The sequence below is a fragment of the Ictidomys tridecemlineatus genome, chromosome 10 (assembly GCF_052094955.1).
Source record: "Ictidomys tridecemlineatus isolate mIctTri1 chromosome 10, mIctTri1.hap1, whole genome shotgun sequence".
Taxonomy (NCBI): domain Eukaryota; kingdom Metazoa; phylum Chordata; class Mammalia; order Rodentia; family Sciuridae; genus Ictidomys; species Ictidomys tridecemlineatus.
The window spans coordinates 48675115-48695440 of record NC_135486.1 but is presented as its reverse complement, the minus strand read 5'-3'; the positions used below and the strand labels follow the sequence as shown (position 1 = coordinate 48695440).

Sequence of the window (20326 nt, the reverse complement as noted above, 5' to 3'; positions counted from 1 at the left end):
TTTTATCTGTCAACCTTACAATAGCTTTTTTCTAGATCATACCAGATTGTATCTATATATATTCATGTTATCTGAAAATAAAGAGAATTTTATTTCTTCCTTTCCAATCTGAGTGCATTTTATTTCTTTTTCTTGCCTTAGTATACTAGCTATTTCCTTACTGCACCCCAGTACAATGCTAAATAGATGTAATGAGAGTGGACATCTCTGTTTGGTTTCTGATCTTGGGGAAAAGTATTCAATTATCAACCATTAAGTATGAGGTTAGCTGCATTTTTTCAGAGGATATTTTAAGCTCCCTTCTATTCCTAGTTTGTTGTTTGTTTTTCTACATCAATAATCAATGCTGAGGGGCTGGGGTTGATACTCAGTGGTAGAGCACTTGCCTAGCATGTGTGAGGCAATGGGTTCGATTCTCAGCACCGCATATAAATAAGTGAATAAAATAAAAGTCAATCAACATCTAAAAAATTTTTTTAAATAATAATCAGGGCTGATTTTTTTTTTACATGTCGATGGGATTTATTGTCACCTACTTGTACATGCACACAAAATAACAATATAATTTGGCCAATATTACTCCCCAACATTTCCCCCCTCTGCTATATTTTTTAAATGCTTGTTTTGTATCTCTTGAGCTAAACACAAAGATTGTGCTTTTAGGTACATCAATGTGGTAAATTTCATTGATTTTCAAATGTTAAATAAATTTTGGATTCTTGACATAAATCCCCATCATCAGTCTAGTTTTTGTCTATGATGTATTTTCCTTTTACATATTGTTGTATTTGACTTAAATTTTTCTTTAGAATTTCTGTACAGATTCATTGGAGATCTCTTGAGAGGTATGTGATTTTCTTTTCTTGTTATATCTTTGTCTTGGTTTGGTGTAGTGATAACACTGGCTTCATAGGAGAAATATTTCCTTGCTTTAATATTCTACAAGGGTTTAGTATTACTAATACTATTAGGAATTAGTATCATTTCTTCCTTACAGGAATTGGATCACCAATAAAGCTATCTGGGTCTTATATTTTTTTCTTTGTAGAAAGGTTTTTACCTATACCTTCAATTTCTTTAATAGTCAACAAGGTTTATGAAGTTGTCTGTTTTTTTTGAGTGAACTTTTGCAATTTGTGGCTTAAATAGAATTTCTTCATTTCATCTTAATTGTCAAGTTAATTAACATAAACTGTTCATAATATCCCCATTATCAGTCTAGTATCTGTGAAATCTGTAGTTATATCCCTTCTCTGATTGCGGATATTGGTAATCTGTGTCTCCTCTTTTATTTCCCTCACTAGATGTTGATCAATTTTATTCATCTTAAAGAACTAGCTTTGGGTTTCATTGATTTTCTCTTATTTTCCTTTTTTAAAATTTTACTGACTTATAGTCTTTATTATATCTTTTTTTCTTGCTTACTTGGAGATTAACTTATTTTTCCTTTTCTAGTTTCTCATAGTAGGAACTAAAGTCAATGACTGGAGACTTCTTTTTTAATAAAGCTATCTTGGGCCTGGTAGTGCTATAAATTTTCCAATAACGCTTTAGTGACATTGCACAAATGGATATGTTGTTTTCAGTTTTATTCAACTCAAAATATGAATTTCTTCTCTGATTTATTTGACTCAAAAATTATTTAGCAGTGGGGGCTAAGGTTGTAGCTCAGTGGTAAAGTGCTTCCCTCACAAGTGTGAGGCACTGGGTTCGATCCCCAGCACCACATAAAAATAAATGTACTGTGTTGTTCATTTATACATTATATATATATATATATATATATATATATATATATATATATATATATAGCAGTCTGGCACTAAAGTTTTCAAATATTTGAGAAATTTCCAGATTTTTCCATTATTGATTTCTCATTTTATTGTGTTCAGAGAACAAGCTTTGCCTGACTTTGAATACTTTTATATTTACTGATAATTTTTTTAAGATCCAGAATACAGTTTATCTTGGTAAATGTTCCATGTGCACTAAGCTCCTTGGGAGTTTTCTATAAACGTCAATTAATTTCAAATGGATGGATTGATTATGTCATTCACACTTTCTACAATCTTACTTTTATTTTTCATTTTCTGCCAATTGCTGAGGAGAGGATATTGAAATCTCTAAATGTAATCTATAGGATTCATCATTTTCCTCATAATTCTATCAATTTTTATACTTCATGTATTTTGAAGGTCTAATATTAAAAGTACAAGCATTTAAGTTTATTATATAATCTTGACTGATTCCTTTATCATTAGGAAATAACTTTCTTGAGTCCCGATGATATATTTTGCCCCACAACCTCTTTTGGTTTAATGTAGCTACTCCAGATTTCCTTTCACTAGTGTTTAACATGAGATACCTTTTTCAATCATTCTAATTTTGACTTCTTTGTGTCTATTTACAGTGTTACTCCCTTAGACATCTATTTGGGTCTTGCTTCTTTAGGCAATATGACAATCTCTGTTTTTAACTGATGTATTTAGATACTTTCCACTTAATAGGATTACTGCTGTGCATAGGTGTAAGCTTAATATAATCTTCTATTTGTTCCTTCTGTTCTTTGTTCTTTTTCTTTTCTTTCTGTCTTCTTTTGCAGAAATACCACTATCGGTATTTTTAGTGATTCCTCTATTGGCTTATTAAGCTATAACTCTGTTTTCTAATCTTAGTGCTTCAGGGTTTAGAATGTACATCTTTAATTTGTCACAATCTACCTTCAGATGATACTGTATTACTTCACATATTCAATAAGAACGTTACAATAATTACTACCCTTCTGAGATTTATACTGTTGTCATGTATTTTACTTTACATGTTTTCTAAATCCCATACTACACTGATATTTGTCTTTAAACAGTCAATGACTTTTTAAAATGTTCAAATAAGAAAAATTATTTTAAATATTTATGCACACAGTCACCATTTTCAGTGTTCTTTACTCCTTTATTCCATTATTTCCATCTGCTGTCTTGGTGCAAGTGTAGGGTGAATTCTTTCAGCTTGTATGTCAGTACAAGTCTTCATTTTAGAAAGATATTTCACTGGGCATGATATTATCGGCCAACATTATTACTCTTCAAATATATTAAAGGTATCACTCCACTATATTCTCTTATGCCTAATTTCTGACAAGAAATCTGATGTCATCCTTAGTTCTTCTCTACATAAATGTTTTCTCTAACTGCTAAGATTGCTCTTTATCACTGGTTTTGAGCAATTTATTTATGATATAATATACCTTGATATAGCTTTATTCATGCTTTTTGTACTCTAGTTCCTTTTAATATCTTGGATCTGCAGATGTACAGTTTTCACAAATTTTGAAAATTTTTGGCCATCATTTCTTAAAATATTTTTCTGAATACCTCTCAACGCTCAACTTGAAACTGTCCCACAGCTCACTGATGCTCTGTTTCAGTTTTCTTTAACAGAAGAAATTTTCCCTGTGTTTCATTTGGGGTACTTCTCCTGCTATGTCCTCAAGTTCACTAACAATTTCATCACAATGCTTATTCTGACATTAATCCCATCCACTGTGTTTATCATATATTTTCAACTCTAGAAGTCTGATTTTCTTAAAATATATCTTCTATATCTCTTTTTACCTTTTTAACACACGAAATATAGTAGTAATAACTTTTTTAAAAATGCCATTACCTCATTCTAACATCTCCGGCAGTTGGCTTTGATTGGATGATTATTCTCCTCATCATTGTGGATTGTATTTTTCTTGCTTCTTTGCATGCCTGGTAAGCTTTGATTCGATGCCATACATTACGAATACTATTCTTAATATTTTGTATACAATTAAATTACTGGAAACAATTTGATTCTCTTGGGTCTGAATATTTGTTAGGTATGACATAAATTGTAATAGTCAGTCCGAGGTAACGCCCTTCTGATTATTCTACCCAACTTCCTTAGATAGTTTTTTCCAGGTGCTATTCTGGTCCCTGTGTTAGGACCTGTTCCTTCTAATCACTTAAGATCTGACTTGCTAAGCAGTTTCATCACACTTATGTGCAGATCAATACCCTGCTGAACACTCAGAGAGCCTTTCACAGATTTCCAGAATTGTCTCTCAATGTAGCAACCTTCTTTTGGTACTCCACCCTGTAAATTCTAGTCACTTCGGTTTTCCTGGAATCTCAGCACCATCTCTCAATTCATGGTATCTTCTGGTTCTGCCTGACTTCCCCCTTCTTTGTCATGGCTTGGGAATCTCTTAACATAGTAAAAGCTGGGACAACTAAAGAGCTCACAGCATTTGTTCCTTATGTTTCCAGAATCATTCTTCGTTGCTTGATCTTCAATGTTGCTGGATCTTCAAATTTTATCTGTTTGTGGGTTTTTTTTTTCATATTTATTTTAGTTGTTTCAGTTGGGAAGGTGAAGCCAGTACCTATATAAAGCTATCATAGCTAGATGTAAAAATCATTTGCTTTTCTTTTTCTTTTTATGGTGCTGGGGATTGAACACATGGCCTCATGTATGGTAGGCAAGTGCTCTACCACTGAGCTACATATCCCTTTTCTCATTTGCTTATTTTTTTAATAGCAGAATACATAATGAAATAAATTTTAAAAGTTAACTATAAAAGAGAGTAACATCAGGGTAGACAGAACTGGGACAAAAGCTAGAATTCTTTCAAAATCAGGCAGGAGAATCACAAGTTCAAAGCTAGCCTCAGCAACTTAGCAAGTCCCTACGCAATTTAGTGAGAACTATCTCTAAATAAAAAATAAAGAGGCTAGGTATGTGGCTCAGTGGATAGGAGCCCTGGGTTCAATCACCAGTACTAGAAAACAGAAACAACTTATTTTTACAAATTAACTTTGGCTCTTCTAAATATTTAAATAATTGTAAAATAAACAAAAAAAATCTTTAAAAAGTAATACCTAAATATTGAAAGCAAAAATGAAACAACCTGTGACATCAAGTTGGTGACAAACCACAGAAATGAATTATTTCAAACATACCTTAGTGGGATATAGCTTAAAGACAAGAGAATTTCATTTCATTTCAGGAATACATTCCTGAAAGTATTTTAAATAACATAAATATAGTCTTGTGTTGCTTAATGATGGGAATAAATTCTGAGAAACACATCTTAGGCAATTTCAGCATGTAAACATCATTGAGCATACTTATACAAACCTAGAAAATATAGCCATTTCCACACGTAGGTATTCATATATGGTATATCATCGCTTTGGGGATAAAAACCTATAAGATATTATTATACTGAATTCTGTAGACAATTGTAACGTTGTAAATGTTTATATATCTAAACATATCAAAACACAAAAAAGATATTAAAAATACTAGGTGACAAGAATTTTTTAGCTCCATTATTATGCACTAATGACCAAAATGTCATTAAGTGGCACAAGACTGTAAACAATTATACTGATGTCATTGAAAACTGGAACTCCAACATCAGAGAAAGAAAACACAAATCTAAGATAGATGAAGTGAAGTAAAATCTCTCCTGAATTTTCATGGGAATTATCTAAATGACATGATGAAAAATCCCCACATATTTCTGAGCTTTGTTCACTAAAAAGGCCTACAAATGACAGTCAATTTGAGCAATAAGCAATCCTAGTACTTGGAATGTAGCCTCTAAATATCATTTCCTATTGAAAGGAACCAAAGTTCTTTTAGAGAAATAGTTCCTTCAAGGTCTGGACAGGGAATGTTTAAGATGAACTTGGAATATCTCATAGTTCAAAAGCAAGGGAAATAGGTAACAATGACCACTAGGTGGTGGCAAAGGGTCCCAGGAGCCAAGATAAAGAGGCTTCTACAAGGCAAAAGGGGGAGAAATTGAGCATCAGGTAAGAACAATTACTATTCCTAACTGGATTAAACACACCAAATATTTTTAAATGCATGACATCATATTGACTCTTAAATAAAAGTTAAAAAGATTTCAAAAGCCCCTTTGGGTATCATTTGATAATGCTAGAATACCACCTTACTATTCTGAAAAGTGTTTAAATGAAGAAAAGGAATCAAATGTTTATCTCCTGCCTTAACTATACAAACCAAATATCTGTGTAAAGAATAATCAATCATAGCCAGGCGCCGTGGCACACACTTGTAATCCCAGTAGTTCTGGAGGCTGAGGAGGGAAGATAGCAAGTTCAAAGTCAGCCTCAGCAAAAGCGAATTGCTAAGCAACTCAGTGAGACCCTGTATATAAATAAAATACAAAATAAGGCTGGGGATATGGCTCACTAGCCAAGTGCCCCTGAATTTAATCCCCAGTACAAAAAAAAAAAAAGAAAGAAAGAATAATCAATCATAAATTTTTATTTGTATAGGCATCCCAGCCTTTAAATGAAGAAAGAAAAATCCCAGCAACTCAGACCATTGCTATTTTGCAACCTGTAATATATTAGCAAATCTCACCAAGGTCACTGTTGACTAGTAGTCAACATCAAAGGAGAGGACATGCAGATGTCAATGCAATATTTTATTAAGTTTTCATAAGAAACAGAATTGAACCTAAACCTGACTACCAATTTCCAAGAAATATAAAGCAACAGAGAAAGGCTGAGGTTGTTAGCTCAGCACTTGCCTAGAATGCATGGAGCCCGAGGTTCAATCCCCAACACCACCAAACAAAAAAAAAAAAAAAAAAAAAAAAAGGCAATAGACTAAACAGGTTAAATTGTTGTACCAGGGGGATGTCATTTATTCACCAAAACTACAATATATCCTAGAAGTCCCACAAACATATTTTTTTCAATTATCGTAAAAAGTTACAACAAAAGGATAAATCAATAGAGAGTAACTTATATGAGACTTGTTCTCCCACTGAAAGCAACCAGAAAGTTGGAATATATATATATATACATTTTTTTTTTTTTTTGGTACCAGGGATTAAACTCAGAAGCACTTGATCACTGAGCCACATCCCCAGTCTCAGCCCCATTTTGTATTTTATTTAGAGACAGGGTCTCACTGAGTTACTTAGCACCTCACTTTTGGCTTTGAACTCATGATCCTCCTGTCTCAGCCTCCCGAGCCACTAGGATTAAGGCATGTGCCACCATGCCCAGTCAAAATATATTTTTAAAGAGCTATTTTTCAGATAGAAAGCCACAAGGGACATGCAACTGTCACCCCTAAGAGCAGGAGAACAAATAGTGAGCATTCTACCTGGAGGCACCCTCTAGACCTCAGTTTGGGAAGGGGAACCCAAATGGGGCATAACAGTCTCACTGAGGAGAGAGAGACCAGAGTTCCAGGAGATTAAGCAGCCAAAAATATGTAGAGAAAACTACCAGAAAGATGGGAGCCACAAAGAAAGAGAGTTCCAGAAATCTGCATGGAGGTGGTCTTCAGTTTGGGGCTACATTCTAAGCAGTACCTGCGAGGGCCAAGAACAACTATAAGCTAACCAATCCCACAGTTGGCACTGAGCTGGGAGAAGTCTGGATTCCAGCTAGCCAGAGAGAGTTGACATACAAAAACAGTATGGTCAACAAGCTCATGAAGAAGTATTTGATCCAGGCATCATGGCACATGTCTGTAATCCCAGAACTCAGAAGGTTGAGGCAGGAGGATCCCAAGTTTGAGGCTGGCAACTTATCAAGGGCCTAAGCAAGTTAGTGAGACCCTATCTCAAAAGAAAAAAAAAAAGTTCACTCAATATCATTAATTATCAGGAAATAAACTCACAAAGACATACCCACTAGAATGGCCCAAGTGCTAGTGAAGATGAAGTCAAGTGGAAGTCTCCTAAATTGCTGGTGGAAGTATAAAATGATTGTGGTCATTTTTTAGCATGGCTTGACAGTATCACATAAGATAAAAACATACATTAAACGTAGGAGGCAATTGCACTCCTAGATATGAGTCCATTTATAGTGGCATATATATGAAATAGTACTGTAGGAAAAATGAATCTATAGTTTAAAAAAAAAAGTTATCAGTGGTTGCCTGGAACAGGTGGTGAAGGAACTCACTGGGAAGGATCCCAAGGAAACCCCTTTTCTAGTGAAAAAACTGTTCTATATCTTGATTATGGTAGTTTTTACATGGGTATCTACATTTGTTAAAACTCAGAGTGTGCTTGCTTTGGCAGCACATATACTAAAATTGGAACAATACAGAAAAAATTAGCATGGTCCCTGAGCAAGGATGACACCCACATTTGTGAAGCATTCCATAGTTTTGTGGAACCAACCCTTCAACAGATGAATGGATAAAGAAACTGTGGTACATATATGAAATGGAATATTACTTATAGCCTTAAAAGAGAAAAAAATTATGGCATCTGCGGGTGAATGGGAATATCAGGTTAAGGGAAGTAAGCCAATCCCAAAAACCAAAAGCTGTATGTTCTCTCTGAAAGTGGATGCTGACCCATAATGGGGGTAAGGTGGGTGGTAAGAGGCATGGAAAGAATGGAGGAACTTTGACTGGGCAAAGGGGAGGTAGGACAGGTGAGGGGGCATAGGGATAGGAAAGATGGTGGAATGAGATGAACCTTATTACCCGAGGTACATGTAGGAATACAAATGTGTTGTGTACAACTAGGAAAAGTTTTGTTCCATTTATATACAATGAATCGAAATGCATTCTGCTATCATGTATAACCAATTAGAACAAATTTAAAAAAACTCACTGATATTGGCTATCAAGGAATTACTGTTAAGTTGGGTGATGGCCCGTGGGTTCATTATACTATTCTCTGTGCTTTTCTTTAAAGCTTTTCTAATTAAATTTATTTTTTAACTAGTACATAGAAACAAACATTATAATTATTGAAGTAGGTAACATGACATTTTGATGCATGATTACACTATGTAACGTTTAAATCAGTTAAATATATCTACCTCCTCAAACATCATTTCTCTATGGTAAAACTTTCACAACCTTTTCTTCTAGTATTCTAAAATGTACAGTATGTTATGGTTATCTATAGTCCCCTACTATTCTCTCTGCTCTTATTTGAAAGTTTCCATGATAAAAATACTAAAAATAATTTTTAAATTAAGATATAACTTCAAATATTTAAAGGATTTCTATGTAGAAAAGAATTCAGTTTTATAGAGGAAATCATGTGGAGGAAAATTTGGAGTCAATACAAGGATGAACTAGACAACAGAAGAACATATAGCCTTGTAAGAGAGTGACTCATGCCAGGAAATACTGGTGTACAGGCCTCATAACTACTCGTCAGGGCCACAGTAAAGAAAATAACAGCAATGAGTGAGAAACTAGACTAACAGCCTTCCAAGGTTTCTTCTAACACTAAGATTCTACTAAGATTCCATTGATCAATGAACCTGATTGGTGCACATCTCCCAAACACATCAGAGCCTATTACTCTCCAGTCCTAACAGATATCATACTACTTGTTTAAGATTTTACATTGATTTGTTCATAATTTTTGCATATATTTGTTAAGTCCTTTTCTTAAGGCTTTCAAAAATCACAATCATGCCTTACACCTGTTAGACTCTTTTAGTCCTCACACAATGTCCTGTACATACTGGGCCATCAAAATGCCTTTTTGAAATCTCCTTTCAAATCAGTCTTTTAACATTGTGCCTCTTCTTTGCCACTCACGTCTATGTCTTACCTATCACCGTACAATCACTGACACACCTGCACCACATTCGTGTCCCCCGACCTAGACCTAGAGGAGGGCTCTGTGCATACCTAAAAATATGAATAAAGAAATCCTTTCCATATCGTGAGGCTGTTAACTTTCCAAGTGATGCTGATTCATTCTGATAATCAAATTATGACTGTGGAAGACTACTTTAATCACTGGAAATATCATTCTAACTGCCTGGCTTGTACATACCCCTTACCCAGGTGGCTGCCACCATCATGAACAAACATGGAGCCAACTGAAAAATGATTTGTTTCTCCCCACCACATCTTTTCCACCCTGGTGGTCTTTCCTCCCCAGGTATTCATTGATTTATACCACCTTCTGACTGCCTACATGAGAATTAGGGGGTGCGTAGGGGTAAAACCCTTCAAAATGCCAGACACCTCACCAGACATTTTACCTTGTCAAATCATTTAATTCTTATGATTGGAGTAAGCATTATCTACATTTTTCAGATGAGGAAAACTTTTTTCAAAAGTTTAATTATTTGCCCAAACTTCTAAATGATAACCTTGGGATTTGAAACCAGATCTACCTGGCTTCAAAATCTATACATTTTACAAGGAAAACAACAACATCATCTTTCTTACACAAGCCTTGAAATAACACAATCTACAGGAAACAACTTCAGTTGAGGAGGATTACTGTCACAAAGGCCCTAGGACCTCCAACCTCTAAAAGCTTTCTCATTCCTATAATTAAATTCTAAAAGTCCAATATCAACAAATACCAATGGGGGGGAGGTAAGTCCTAAAACGCTTAGATAAGCTTCTAGACAGATTAAATGTCTTGTTTGAATCATGATTTTCTTTAGAAAGATCAGCCTTAAGTGACTCTTTCTAAGAAACAGATCTAACCTAATTCCTTTTCATTCTTAAAACTTTCTAAGGATCCCCACTATTAATGGTCTAATGCTACTTTGGCTCATGACTTCCTTTAAGATTTGCTGGCCTCTCCAACAGGCCCATCCCCCTCCAACTTCACACTTTACAACACCAACTATTCACATTCTCCTGCCCTCCCCAAATATCCTTTTCTTCATGTTTCCATTTCTCTGAACACATTTCTTCTGACTGCCAGCTTCCCCCACCATCCTCCACCCCAGCCTGTCTAATCAACAACAAACCACATGTCAGACTCCTGTTTGCCCTTTGCCTGTGCTTCAAACACATCTCAACTACTTTCTGACCTTATTGATCACCCTTCCAACCATAATAAATGCATTTATGGACAATAATGTTCTACCATCGAATAAATACCTCTCTTTCTGCCATTATCTTACTGTGTTTCAAGTGAATGCTGTTATCTCCCTGCCAGAATGAAAGGTTCTGAGGAGAAGAACCAAGTTTTTACAGGTGTGCAAATGTCCAGCCTTGGTAGACAGCAAATCTTCCTCAAGTGCTAAACCAAGTAGCCATTAAAGCCACACCCCTATGGCTTTTGTTTCTGGAGCTATCTACTCAAAGGGTCAGGAGTCATTTTCATAAAGACATTTTAAGTTCTTCACTTTATGACCAGAAGCCACTTAAAAACTAATAAATAATCAACATTCTAATTGAAGAAACTATGTCAAACTTACCATCTTAAACAAATAAAGCAAGAATGAATATAACAAGAAAAGTATGTTGTCCAAAAGGGTGGCATCTGCTGGCTCTTCCACGTTTATTCCTAGTTGGTTTTCTGTATCAGCAGCATCAACAGGAGTACCTTCTGTTATAAGTAGCTCTAAAATTGAAAGGGGAAATGGCTATTTTATTTTATGCTATAGAATAAGAATTGTCTCTCTTCAGTTTCAATATTCATCGAGTGTTTCACTAAATATATGTCACAGTGCCTGGAATATGTGGCTCTCCTAAAGACAATTAACACAGAGAAGAAAACTTCAAAATCCTAATTAGAGCTGTCAGACCCTTCAATTATAAAATGAACAATCTCCAGTCTACTCTCCACTACTTCCATGGCCATACAACTGCTACCAGAACAATATTTACTCAAGGAAAATTTTTAAAACCAGAGATATATAGACAGGATCACATTCAAAAAACATGGATTTAGTGCTGGTGAAACTTTGTGTTTAAAATTTTAGGAAAGCTGAAAGAGAGGGAGTCTTGGTTTGCAGATTTGCAGGTGGAATGAGCCAAGACTTAACACAGTATCTGGCACCTGGCAGAGATACTCAACAATTATTTATTGAATGGACAGATGACAGCTATTTAAAAAGAACACAGTAATACCAAGAGACTAAAGGGAATTGGGTACAGACCTGCTTTGAGGCTCTGTGAATGAGGTAGAATTCCAGTTAGACCTGAGAGCTTGTAGGGGTGGAATTTCAGTATGAGTTACATGAGCCTGGGGTATATTTGATTAAACAGCAGGAGTCCAACATGCAGTTATTAAGAAGTTGGACCAGTTTCCTCTAAGGTCTTTCTCAACCCTGAGATTCCATTCACTACTATTTTTTTAAGCTTTTGCCTATTTTTTTTTTTTTTAGTTTTTGATGGACCTTTATTTTATTTATTTGTATGCAGTGCTGAGAATCAAACCCAGTGCCTCATATGTTAGACAAGCGCTCTACCACTGAGCTACAACCCCAGGCCCTCCATTCACTATTGGTCTATGAATTTGACTGCTGGTGAAGTCTGCCCCATTGGCTCAGCATCTCAGCACCTGAGACACATTAAATGACATTTGGGAAGATTTTACCTATAAAGGTCATTGACATCATTTTGTGGTGGAACCTAAAAGGCCAGGGAAATAATTCATTCTTAATTTTGTAAGCCAAGTTTTCCCTAATCTTGAAAGTTTTGGAGCATGAAAATAACAAATCTTAATGGTGCGTGATTCATTTTCAGAACCTTATGGAGTTAAAGACAGTTCAGAAGTCAGTAGTGTTCATATATGGAAGCAATGTCTTCTGGAAAATGGGAGTACTGATATGTTATTCTTTCTCAAATTAACTGAATCCCCCCCTGCTATGAGTTCTCCTACACTCTATGTGTGCAGATGGTGGTGGGGGTTCAGATCAGTGCTGCCAAGCCCTGCACTGGTGCAGGATAATGCTATAGCTATGCTTACAGACCAGAACCTTTAAAAACACAAAATACAGTAATTATGGCTTCATAGCACCATACTGGATGGATAAAATAAAACAATTAGTCATCATCTAATTTACTGATAAAATGAGAGTGAGCAACACAAAAGTAGAATGCTGTTGATTCCATTATTGGGGATTTTTTTGAAAAATTGTTTCTCATCTCCCACTGGATACTGTGCACTATGATGAAGTATTCATAAGTGTCAATCTAAAATGGACTGCAGTTCTGTACTGTTTCCTGTAAGTATATAGTATAAAGATCTGGGCCACTGACTGCATTTGAAAAAGTTTAATTACCATGTCCAGGAAGCAAGTCAAAACAGGACTTGAGCTATATTATATTCCATTTAGAAGAAAAGGGAAAAAACACAGAATTTATGAGACTATGAACATTGATTATTCAAGCTAACTTGTACCAGGCCAGACTTTCCTGGAAGGCCTGCTAAACACAGATTGTGGGTCCCACCCCCAGAGTTTCTGGTGCTGTTGGTCTGGTTGAAAACTACAGTTTTAGAGCATAAGGCCTTTGAAGAATAATATTTTAGTTGTAAATGGTTTACACAAGCTAGTCATAGCTAAATATTTGCTTTTAGGTGAGTTACAGTCTCTGGCCTATTTTTGATTTCTAGTCATCTTTATTCTTGCTTTTCTCTCACTTGAGAGATTTTTTTTTTTTTTAACTCACATGTACCTATATCACTCTCTGCTCTATTTCGTACCTTTGGCAACAAATATCCTTGAAAGCCTTCATTATGATAATGCCTCTACTTTGTAGAGAAAAACTGGCAAGCTTTACCTGGGTCTACTTTCTCAGTATTTGGGATCTGAGACACTTCTGAAACACCCATGTCCTCAGTCACAGGTTGACTCAAGAGGCTGGGCTCTTCAGGATAGTTCACATTAAAATGATGACTCAGGAGACGAGTCTCTTCATGAAGATTTCTATTAAGATGATTTGTGTTCTCTTTAGGAAAATCATCTTCATGGGATGGCTGCATCTCTACAAGGGAGAAGAATGCATTGAGCCAGATGGATGACACTATCTACCCCCACTTAAGCCCAATGATCAGCACACCCCCTCAGCACACAGCTCCAGATACCTCAACACTGCCCTCCATGTCCTGGCATGCGCCCATGAGAACAACTGGGCAAGGATATGGGAGGGTTAATTGTTTTCATCCCACTTAAAGGATGACTGAACTATACAGTCAAATTTATAAAGAAGCCTTTAATCCAAAGTATTTCATAAACAAATACATTTATGATAGAAGCTTCAATAACTTACCTTCCCTTGGCAAACCAACATACACCCACATAAATAAATGTGCAGAAGAGAATTCTGGTCCAGAACAAAAATGTGAAATGTCTATTCTGCTCAGAAATAACAGGAACTCTTTCATCTACAAGTGTGCTGGTCTCAACGAGCCAGTATAGAGAAGGGAAATCCATAAGTCTAGCTTGCTTAATGTGCCTTTCAAATATGTTCAAAGTAACCTAAGAGCCAAATAGTGAACCTATCTCCTTCCTGAGCTCAGGACATAGACCAATAGGATCCAGAGCAAAGATTATCTCTTTACAGCTTCATATTCTACCCTGAACATTCACTTGCACTTTGCATTCTTATCCAAAATATATCTGCTTTGATTAAATGTACAACTGTTTTCTTCCCCCAATTATCAGGTAAAATTAATACTCTTGGGAAGTAAATTTTCCAATGGCTTTATGTCCTTCTGGAATTCTTATCATATACTCTCAGTTGAAATATTTCATTTTGAAAAACAATGGATAGAGATGATCAAATATGAAACCAGGAAACAAAGCTTTTATCAGGATATTGGCTCATTATTGTTAGTTTGACAAATATTTAATTGAAAGGCTTCTATGTGTCAAGCACTACATTACAAGGCTTGTCATCCTGGTTCCATCCTTGATTAATATGAATGCAAGGACCTTAGAACCCAGTGGAGTAAAACCAGAATAAGTGACCTCTCCCCCAAGAGACTGGAAATAGCATGGTATCCACAAAAGATAAATGCTGGGGAGGGGAATTCAGGCAAGCTATCCATTAAAAGTTATTCTAGGGCTACAGTTGAGTGGTAGAGCACTTGCCTAGTGCAGGTGAGGCACTGGGTTCGATCCTCAGCACCACATAAAAAGAGATTAAATTCTAAAAAAAAAAAAAGGTTATGCTAGTCACTCCACACCCACATGATCTAGTACAGGTATTTTATGATTAAGAAATTATGTTTAATAAAGCCCTTTTATAATTTTAACATAAAATGTGTACTGTTAACAGGTCTACTTTTGTGCATTAGTTTCTCATTTATATCTTTCTCTTTAGCTTTTTATAAAATTTCTTTTTGAACATGCTAACCAATCCCAACTGTCCTAAAGAAAAAAAAAGGAATAAGCAATGTCCTTTCATGCTCTAGCCCAAAAGAATGAATAAAGGAACATATGGGGCTCCTGAGTCAGCCTTCTTTCTCCTTTAGGCACATGGAAACTGAACAGAACTTTACAATAATACACAAAAATATCTGGAAGAACAACTCCTTTTCTCCAGCCCAAGCCGCAGGCAGGTATTTACCTTCAGCTTTAGCCCAGATTTCCTCTAGAGGAGGCGCTGTTATCAATGGAGCAGTCTCCTTCACTGTGGAGTGCTTGTACCTCACAAAATAGATCAAGTCTTGGATATCATCAAGCACTGCAGCCTCTTCAAACATGTTACTCTCCTTTATTCCTGGGTCTGTATTATCATTCACACGATTATCAAGCATTTGCTCTGCTATGCTCAAAATGTGTGACTCAGAGGCACGGAAGACCTTATCTAGAACTTTTTCCACGTTGTAGGGCAGGCTCTCCTGCTGTGCTGACTTCAGCTTTAAAGACAATTCTTGCAACATGGCTTCCAGTTCTTGGACATCAAAGTATTTCAGGAAGCGTTGCAAGGACTTTTGTTCTATAAAGAAGCTGCGGATTATGGGCAAGTCTTCCCCCTGATCGCTAAGCTCTGGCTTTAGGGCTATATGTGGACTCTGTGGGAATATATCATCTTCAAGGTCTGCAGAAGCAGGACCCTGGCTTTTTGCATCTGTGATATGCCCTATGTCCTCAAGGTCCTCTTTTGAGATTTCTTTTCCACTAGCCTTTTCTGTAAACCCTAAAGTGTTCAGATGTTCCTTAGGGTTGTCTTTTTCAAGATCGTCAGAATCTTTATCCTGAAATACTTCACTTATCCCTGAAATCTGAGTGTTTTCCTCGTCACTTCTGTCAAAGAGTCCCTGGGCTTCCTCATCTGCCAGAGGACTTTCCTCCTTTTCCATTTCCATATCACCTCGTTCCTTGTCCATCATGTCTACCCTTTGGGCTGTGGTTTCAGTTTTCTTTAAAATCTCCCAAATTATACTCATTTCTTGTTTGTTTTCTTTGGTTTCTAGATCAGGATTGATAGTCTCTAAAATTGCTTTCTCAAGAACGTGTTGGTTAACATTCTGAATCCCAGAATGTTTTTCTTTTGACTGTTTTGCACTTAGAGCATTTTCATCCTCTAGTAGTTCTAGAGGGGGATAATAATCCTCCTCTACTGCTGCTAGCCTTTTTGTATGGAGACCTGGTACTTCTACCTCGTCAGTTTGCTCTGTTTTTTTTATTTCCTGAGTCCCCTGTGTTGCCTTATGATGAATCAATTCTTCAGCCGAGGACTGCTCTTTACCCTCGTCCTTGGAAAGCCCTATCTTCTCATTTACTTGACTAACTGTAACAATCACATCTCTTTCTTGTTGCCAAGAAAGATTTTTTCCAGGACTGGGGACCTCTTCTTCCGGTTCTCTTAACAAACCAATTCCATCTGGAGAGGAGAATCCAGATTGATTTTCAGTTTTCAGAACTAGTCCCTCTTTAATTTCCTGAGGTTGATGCTCCACTGAGTCTATGTGCAGGGTTGATGTATTTACTGAATCTGGCTCCTCCATTCCATCTTTGGATGCATCATTTTGATTATCTCCCAGGAATGTTGTAATACCCAAGGATTCTGGTGGTTTACTCTGTTCTTGGGTCATCAGAATCTCAAAGCTATCTTCCAAAATCTTCTCTCTAGGTGAAGAGAGTTCTTCATTCACTTCTTTTGAGGTATGAATAACTGCTTCTTTTATGTCATCCTCTTTGTTTGCAAAGGCTGATTTTAATGTGTCCTTGCTCTTTTCAACAGCTGGTAATGAGCTGAGCTTATTGCTTTGGGGAGAAGTATATGCAATCATCCCTTCTACCTTCTCATCCTCTAATTCTGAAACATCTTGCATCAGGTGCTTCTTAGGCTCCTGAACATCTGTTTCTTTTCCTTTAATATAAAGTTCGATGTCCACTTTTGGCTCTTCATCATTATCTGTCTTAGAGGTTTCCACAAGAAGACCATATTCTGCATTTTCAGGATAAATATAATCTGTTGCTGCTTGTGGTTTCTTCTGTTTTTTATCTGGGACTAAAGCTTCCTCATCTTCTTTTTCTTCTTCTGAATAAGAATTCTCCAAATCCATCATATCTGTTTTCTTGTCACCACCTGTGCCAATAAATAAAGTATCCTCCAAGGTTGTCAGTATATTTTTATCATCATCTTTGATGCCCGGGGGCAGAGTTACCTCAACCTTATCTTCTTCATTTGAATTCTGCTCTTCACCTATTGAATCTTTCTCCATTCCAAACTCCACTGTGAATTTCATGTCTTCTTCATTTATAAAGGTTAGTAACGGGAGCTCCCCAAAGCTTTCCTCATTCTCCTCTTCTTCCTTATCAAATGCATAATAATCAGCATCCAATTCCTCGTCATCAAAATCATCTTCTAATGAAGTCACCAGTCTGGTCGTCTCATCATCAGACACAAGTGCATCAGCAGTAGAGCCAAATTTGGTTTTCAAGTCTAATGTCATTTCTTTTTTCAAAAGTTTATAAGCATCAGTCTTCTCCTGTTCGTTTGAGACCTGAGAAATGTTGCTGGTTTTGTTGTTTTCACCTTCTGGCACTTTCAATTTATCTGGTAGTATTTCTTCAAAATCTGTTTGACTATCTGCATGAGGATGGTTCTTCTGAGCCAAAAATTGTTCCTCAAGATCCATAGTGTTTTCTGAGAATGCACTTTCAATTTGTTGTGAGTTTGCCTCTATTGGTTTAGGTTCAGGTTCAACATCCTGGGAGACTTCAGGAAATTGTTCCTCTTTTTCTATAGCTTTCTCAGAATCTTCATTTGCAGAATCATACAATTCCAAAAATCCTAGAAGTTCTTCTACATTATAATTATCAAAATCATCTCTTCCACCATCAAAACATACAAAATCTGTCTCCTGTAAGGAAAAGAAAACCATTAGTGTGTCAATAACAAAGTGTCACAAAAGCAAACTCATCCATGCTCCCAACCCCCATTGGCTAACTCCATCTATGGCTGAGTAAATCTGTCTTTTTCTAGACTACAGTGTTAGAAAGTCTATTATTTCTTTCTTTCTTTCTTTTTTTAACATGGGTCATATTCTTTAAAAAGCATAATGAGTAAAAATGGTGACAATTTGGTCTCCAACTGCCTGACTCTTGGGTCTCTCTCAATTTGCTCTGAACTTAAGTAGGGAAAGGCAAGGTATCACTTATAGGATCCTCCAGCTCTTAATATCTACACCTATGTTTCAGAAATTTAACTCTTAATCATTTGCTCAGGAGAAGCTGGAAGATCCTGCAGCATTGAGAAAGATGAATCAGTTTTAAAGTATCTTACTGAGATACAAGTACATTTGATGGAATAAAGAATGATATTAAGGAGGCTCCTCACATTATTACCACAAGAACAAACTGAAAACAAGATTCAACAAGGTATACACCTTTCTCTTCATCAGGGTTTCACAGTCACTAAGATCTCTCTCAGGACTATCTATATATTTATCTAGTCTTCCTTCTTGCCACTAGTAAGCAAATTGATATAAAAGGAGCCATAGTATGAATGGAAATTAAAAAAAAAATTTCCATCTCCTAATTAAATCTTCATAATATTCTGCGGGGGTTCCGGGGGTGGGGGAGGCAGTTCAATGTAGTAGGGATGAGTGATTTCCTCTCCCCATCACTAAGCCATGAGGGATGCATGTAATGGGAAATATAATGAGAAGGCAGAGTTCAAAACAAATGAGTTCTCTGTAATCAGTGAACTGCTGTCACAGCTTAAATCCCAAGAACTCTCTTTACCAACAATGAATTCCAACAAGCAACAGAAGTGATTTTATGGCCCCTGAGATTATGAAGAAATTTTAGGAACAGCAACAAAAAAACAGGATGACTTTATCCATTCAGCCCATCTAATCTAAGAACTGTCTTAGCCTAGCAAATTGCATATTCTACAGCCACTACAAAGAGCTGCCCAAGGATGTTTCAGTGTTGGTGGGCATCAATTACTATACAATTTAAAACTCTAGAAAATAATCAGCTGAAGTGAGAATTCTAGAACACAAAATCCTTTCAGTCACAAAATCAATTTAAGTCAGAGCACCATACAGGAATGTTGTATAAAGGAAGCAGTGGGGCCTTAAAAGATCTGAGACTGAACATCACCTGAAACGCTCAGGTCCCCTTTTCCAAATCTATAACATGACTATGACCCCATATATGACTAAGAATAGGAAAACCTTTGTAAGTACATATTTCTAGCCTAGTATAAAAGTTAGAGTTTATTAATTTAACCTAAATATACTTAAAATGTCTAATACTATCCAATGAGTTTTGCCTATAAAATGAAATTATTTACCTCTTAAATTTAATAGCCAAGTACAAATATATTAAATTATTTATTTTTCACATATAAAACAGAAGAGAAAAGCCCTATAGTTCACTAAACAGCCTTCTACAAGAATATCTGTTTCAATATATTAGACAACTCTCAGATTACAATATAATCATCCTTGAATGCCTTTCAAACTTTTTTTTTTTTACAGGTAGTCCGATTTCAAATGAAAATCTGATACACAAATGTTAGATTGCCCCCCAAACACATTATAAAACTTTCAGAAGCAGTTAACTGAATATAACTGATGGATTTATAAGCCAGTTTACAATTGAGAACAAAAAAGAAATCCATAACTTACATCTGTTGGAATTTGTAGCTCTTCTTTAGTATATTCACGAACTACCTTGATGAAATCTTTTGGAAAATATCCAAAAATACGGCCAATCTATAGTGCAAAAGAGACAAATATCAAATAAATTCTGTACAATAAGAGATTTCTCAGAAGTGGCAGGAAATATACATATAATAGATAGGTATATGGTATAACCAAGAAAGAAAGTTGCTATAACAATTACACTGAGATTATTATTCCAAATAAAAATTAAGTACAGAACTGTTAAAACAACATTTCCAACCACTGAAGTTTTCTTTTTTACATTTAGCTTAATTCTCAACACAGAGCATATAAAGTTAAGACTTCTAAAGTAAATAAAAGATCTGCATAGGAGATTTTTGTATATTATATGGTTAAAACTATGTAAATCAAAGCTGGTTATAAATGCAATTCCAAATAACCTCTAGCAAGAATTTACTGTACATTTTGTAGCATTGCTCA

The 20326-nt window shown here is 35.9% G+C and overlaps 1 protein-coding gene and 1 non-coding gene across 3 annotated transcripts in view; one reads left to right on the top strand and one right to left on the bottom strand.

Annotated features, from left to right (window-relative positions):
• The window catches only part of Mia3 (MIA SH3 domain ER export factor 3), a 50573-nt gene that overhangs the window by 24272 nt on the left and 5975 nt on the right, over positions 1 to 20326 (bottom strand). For both annotated transcript variants that reach the window (XM_078022860.1, XM_078022859.1), the window contains exons 3-6: positions 19850 to 19936; positions 15328 to 18073; positions 13537 to 13740; positions 11226 to 11371 (exon numbers count right to left, since the gene is read on the bottom strand). In XM_078022860.1, coding sequence (XP_077878986.1) covers positions 11226 to 11371; positions 13537 to 13740; positions 15328 to 18073; positions 19850 to 19936 — 3183 coding nt within the window. The remainder of the gene's footprint in view (positions 1 to 11225; positions 11372 to 13536; positions 13741 to 15327; positions 18074 to 19849; positions 19937 to 20326) is intronic.
• On the top strand, positions 8089 to 8195 carry LOC144367680 (U6 spliceosomal RNA). Its single transcript, XR_013427214.1, has one exon. It is a non-coding gene; the product is annotated as a U6 spliceosomal RNA (small nuclear RNA).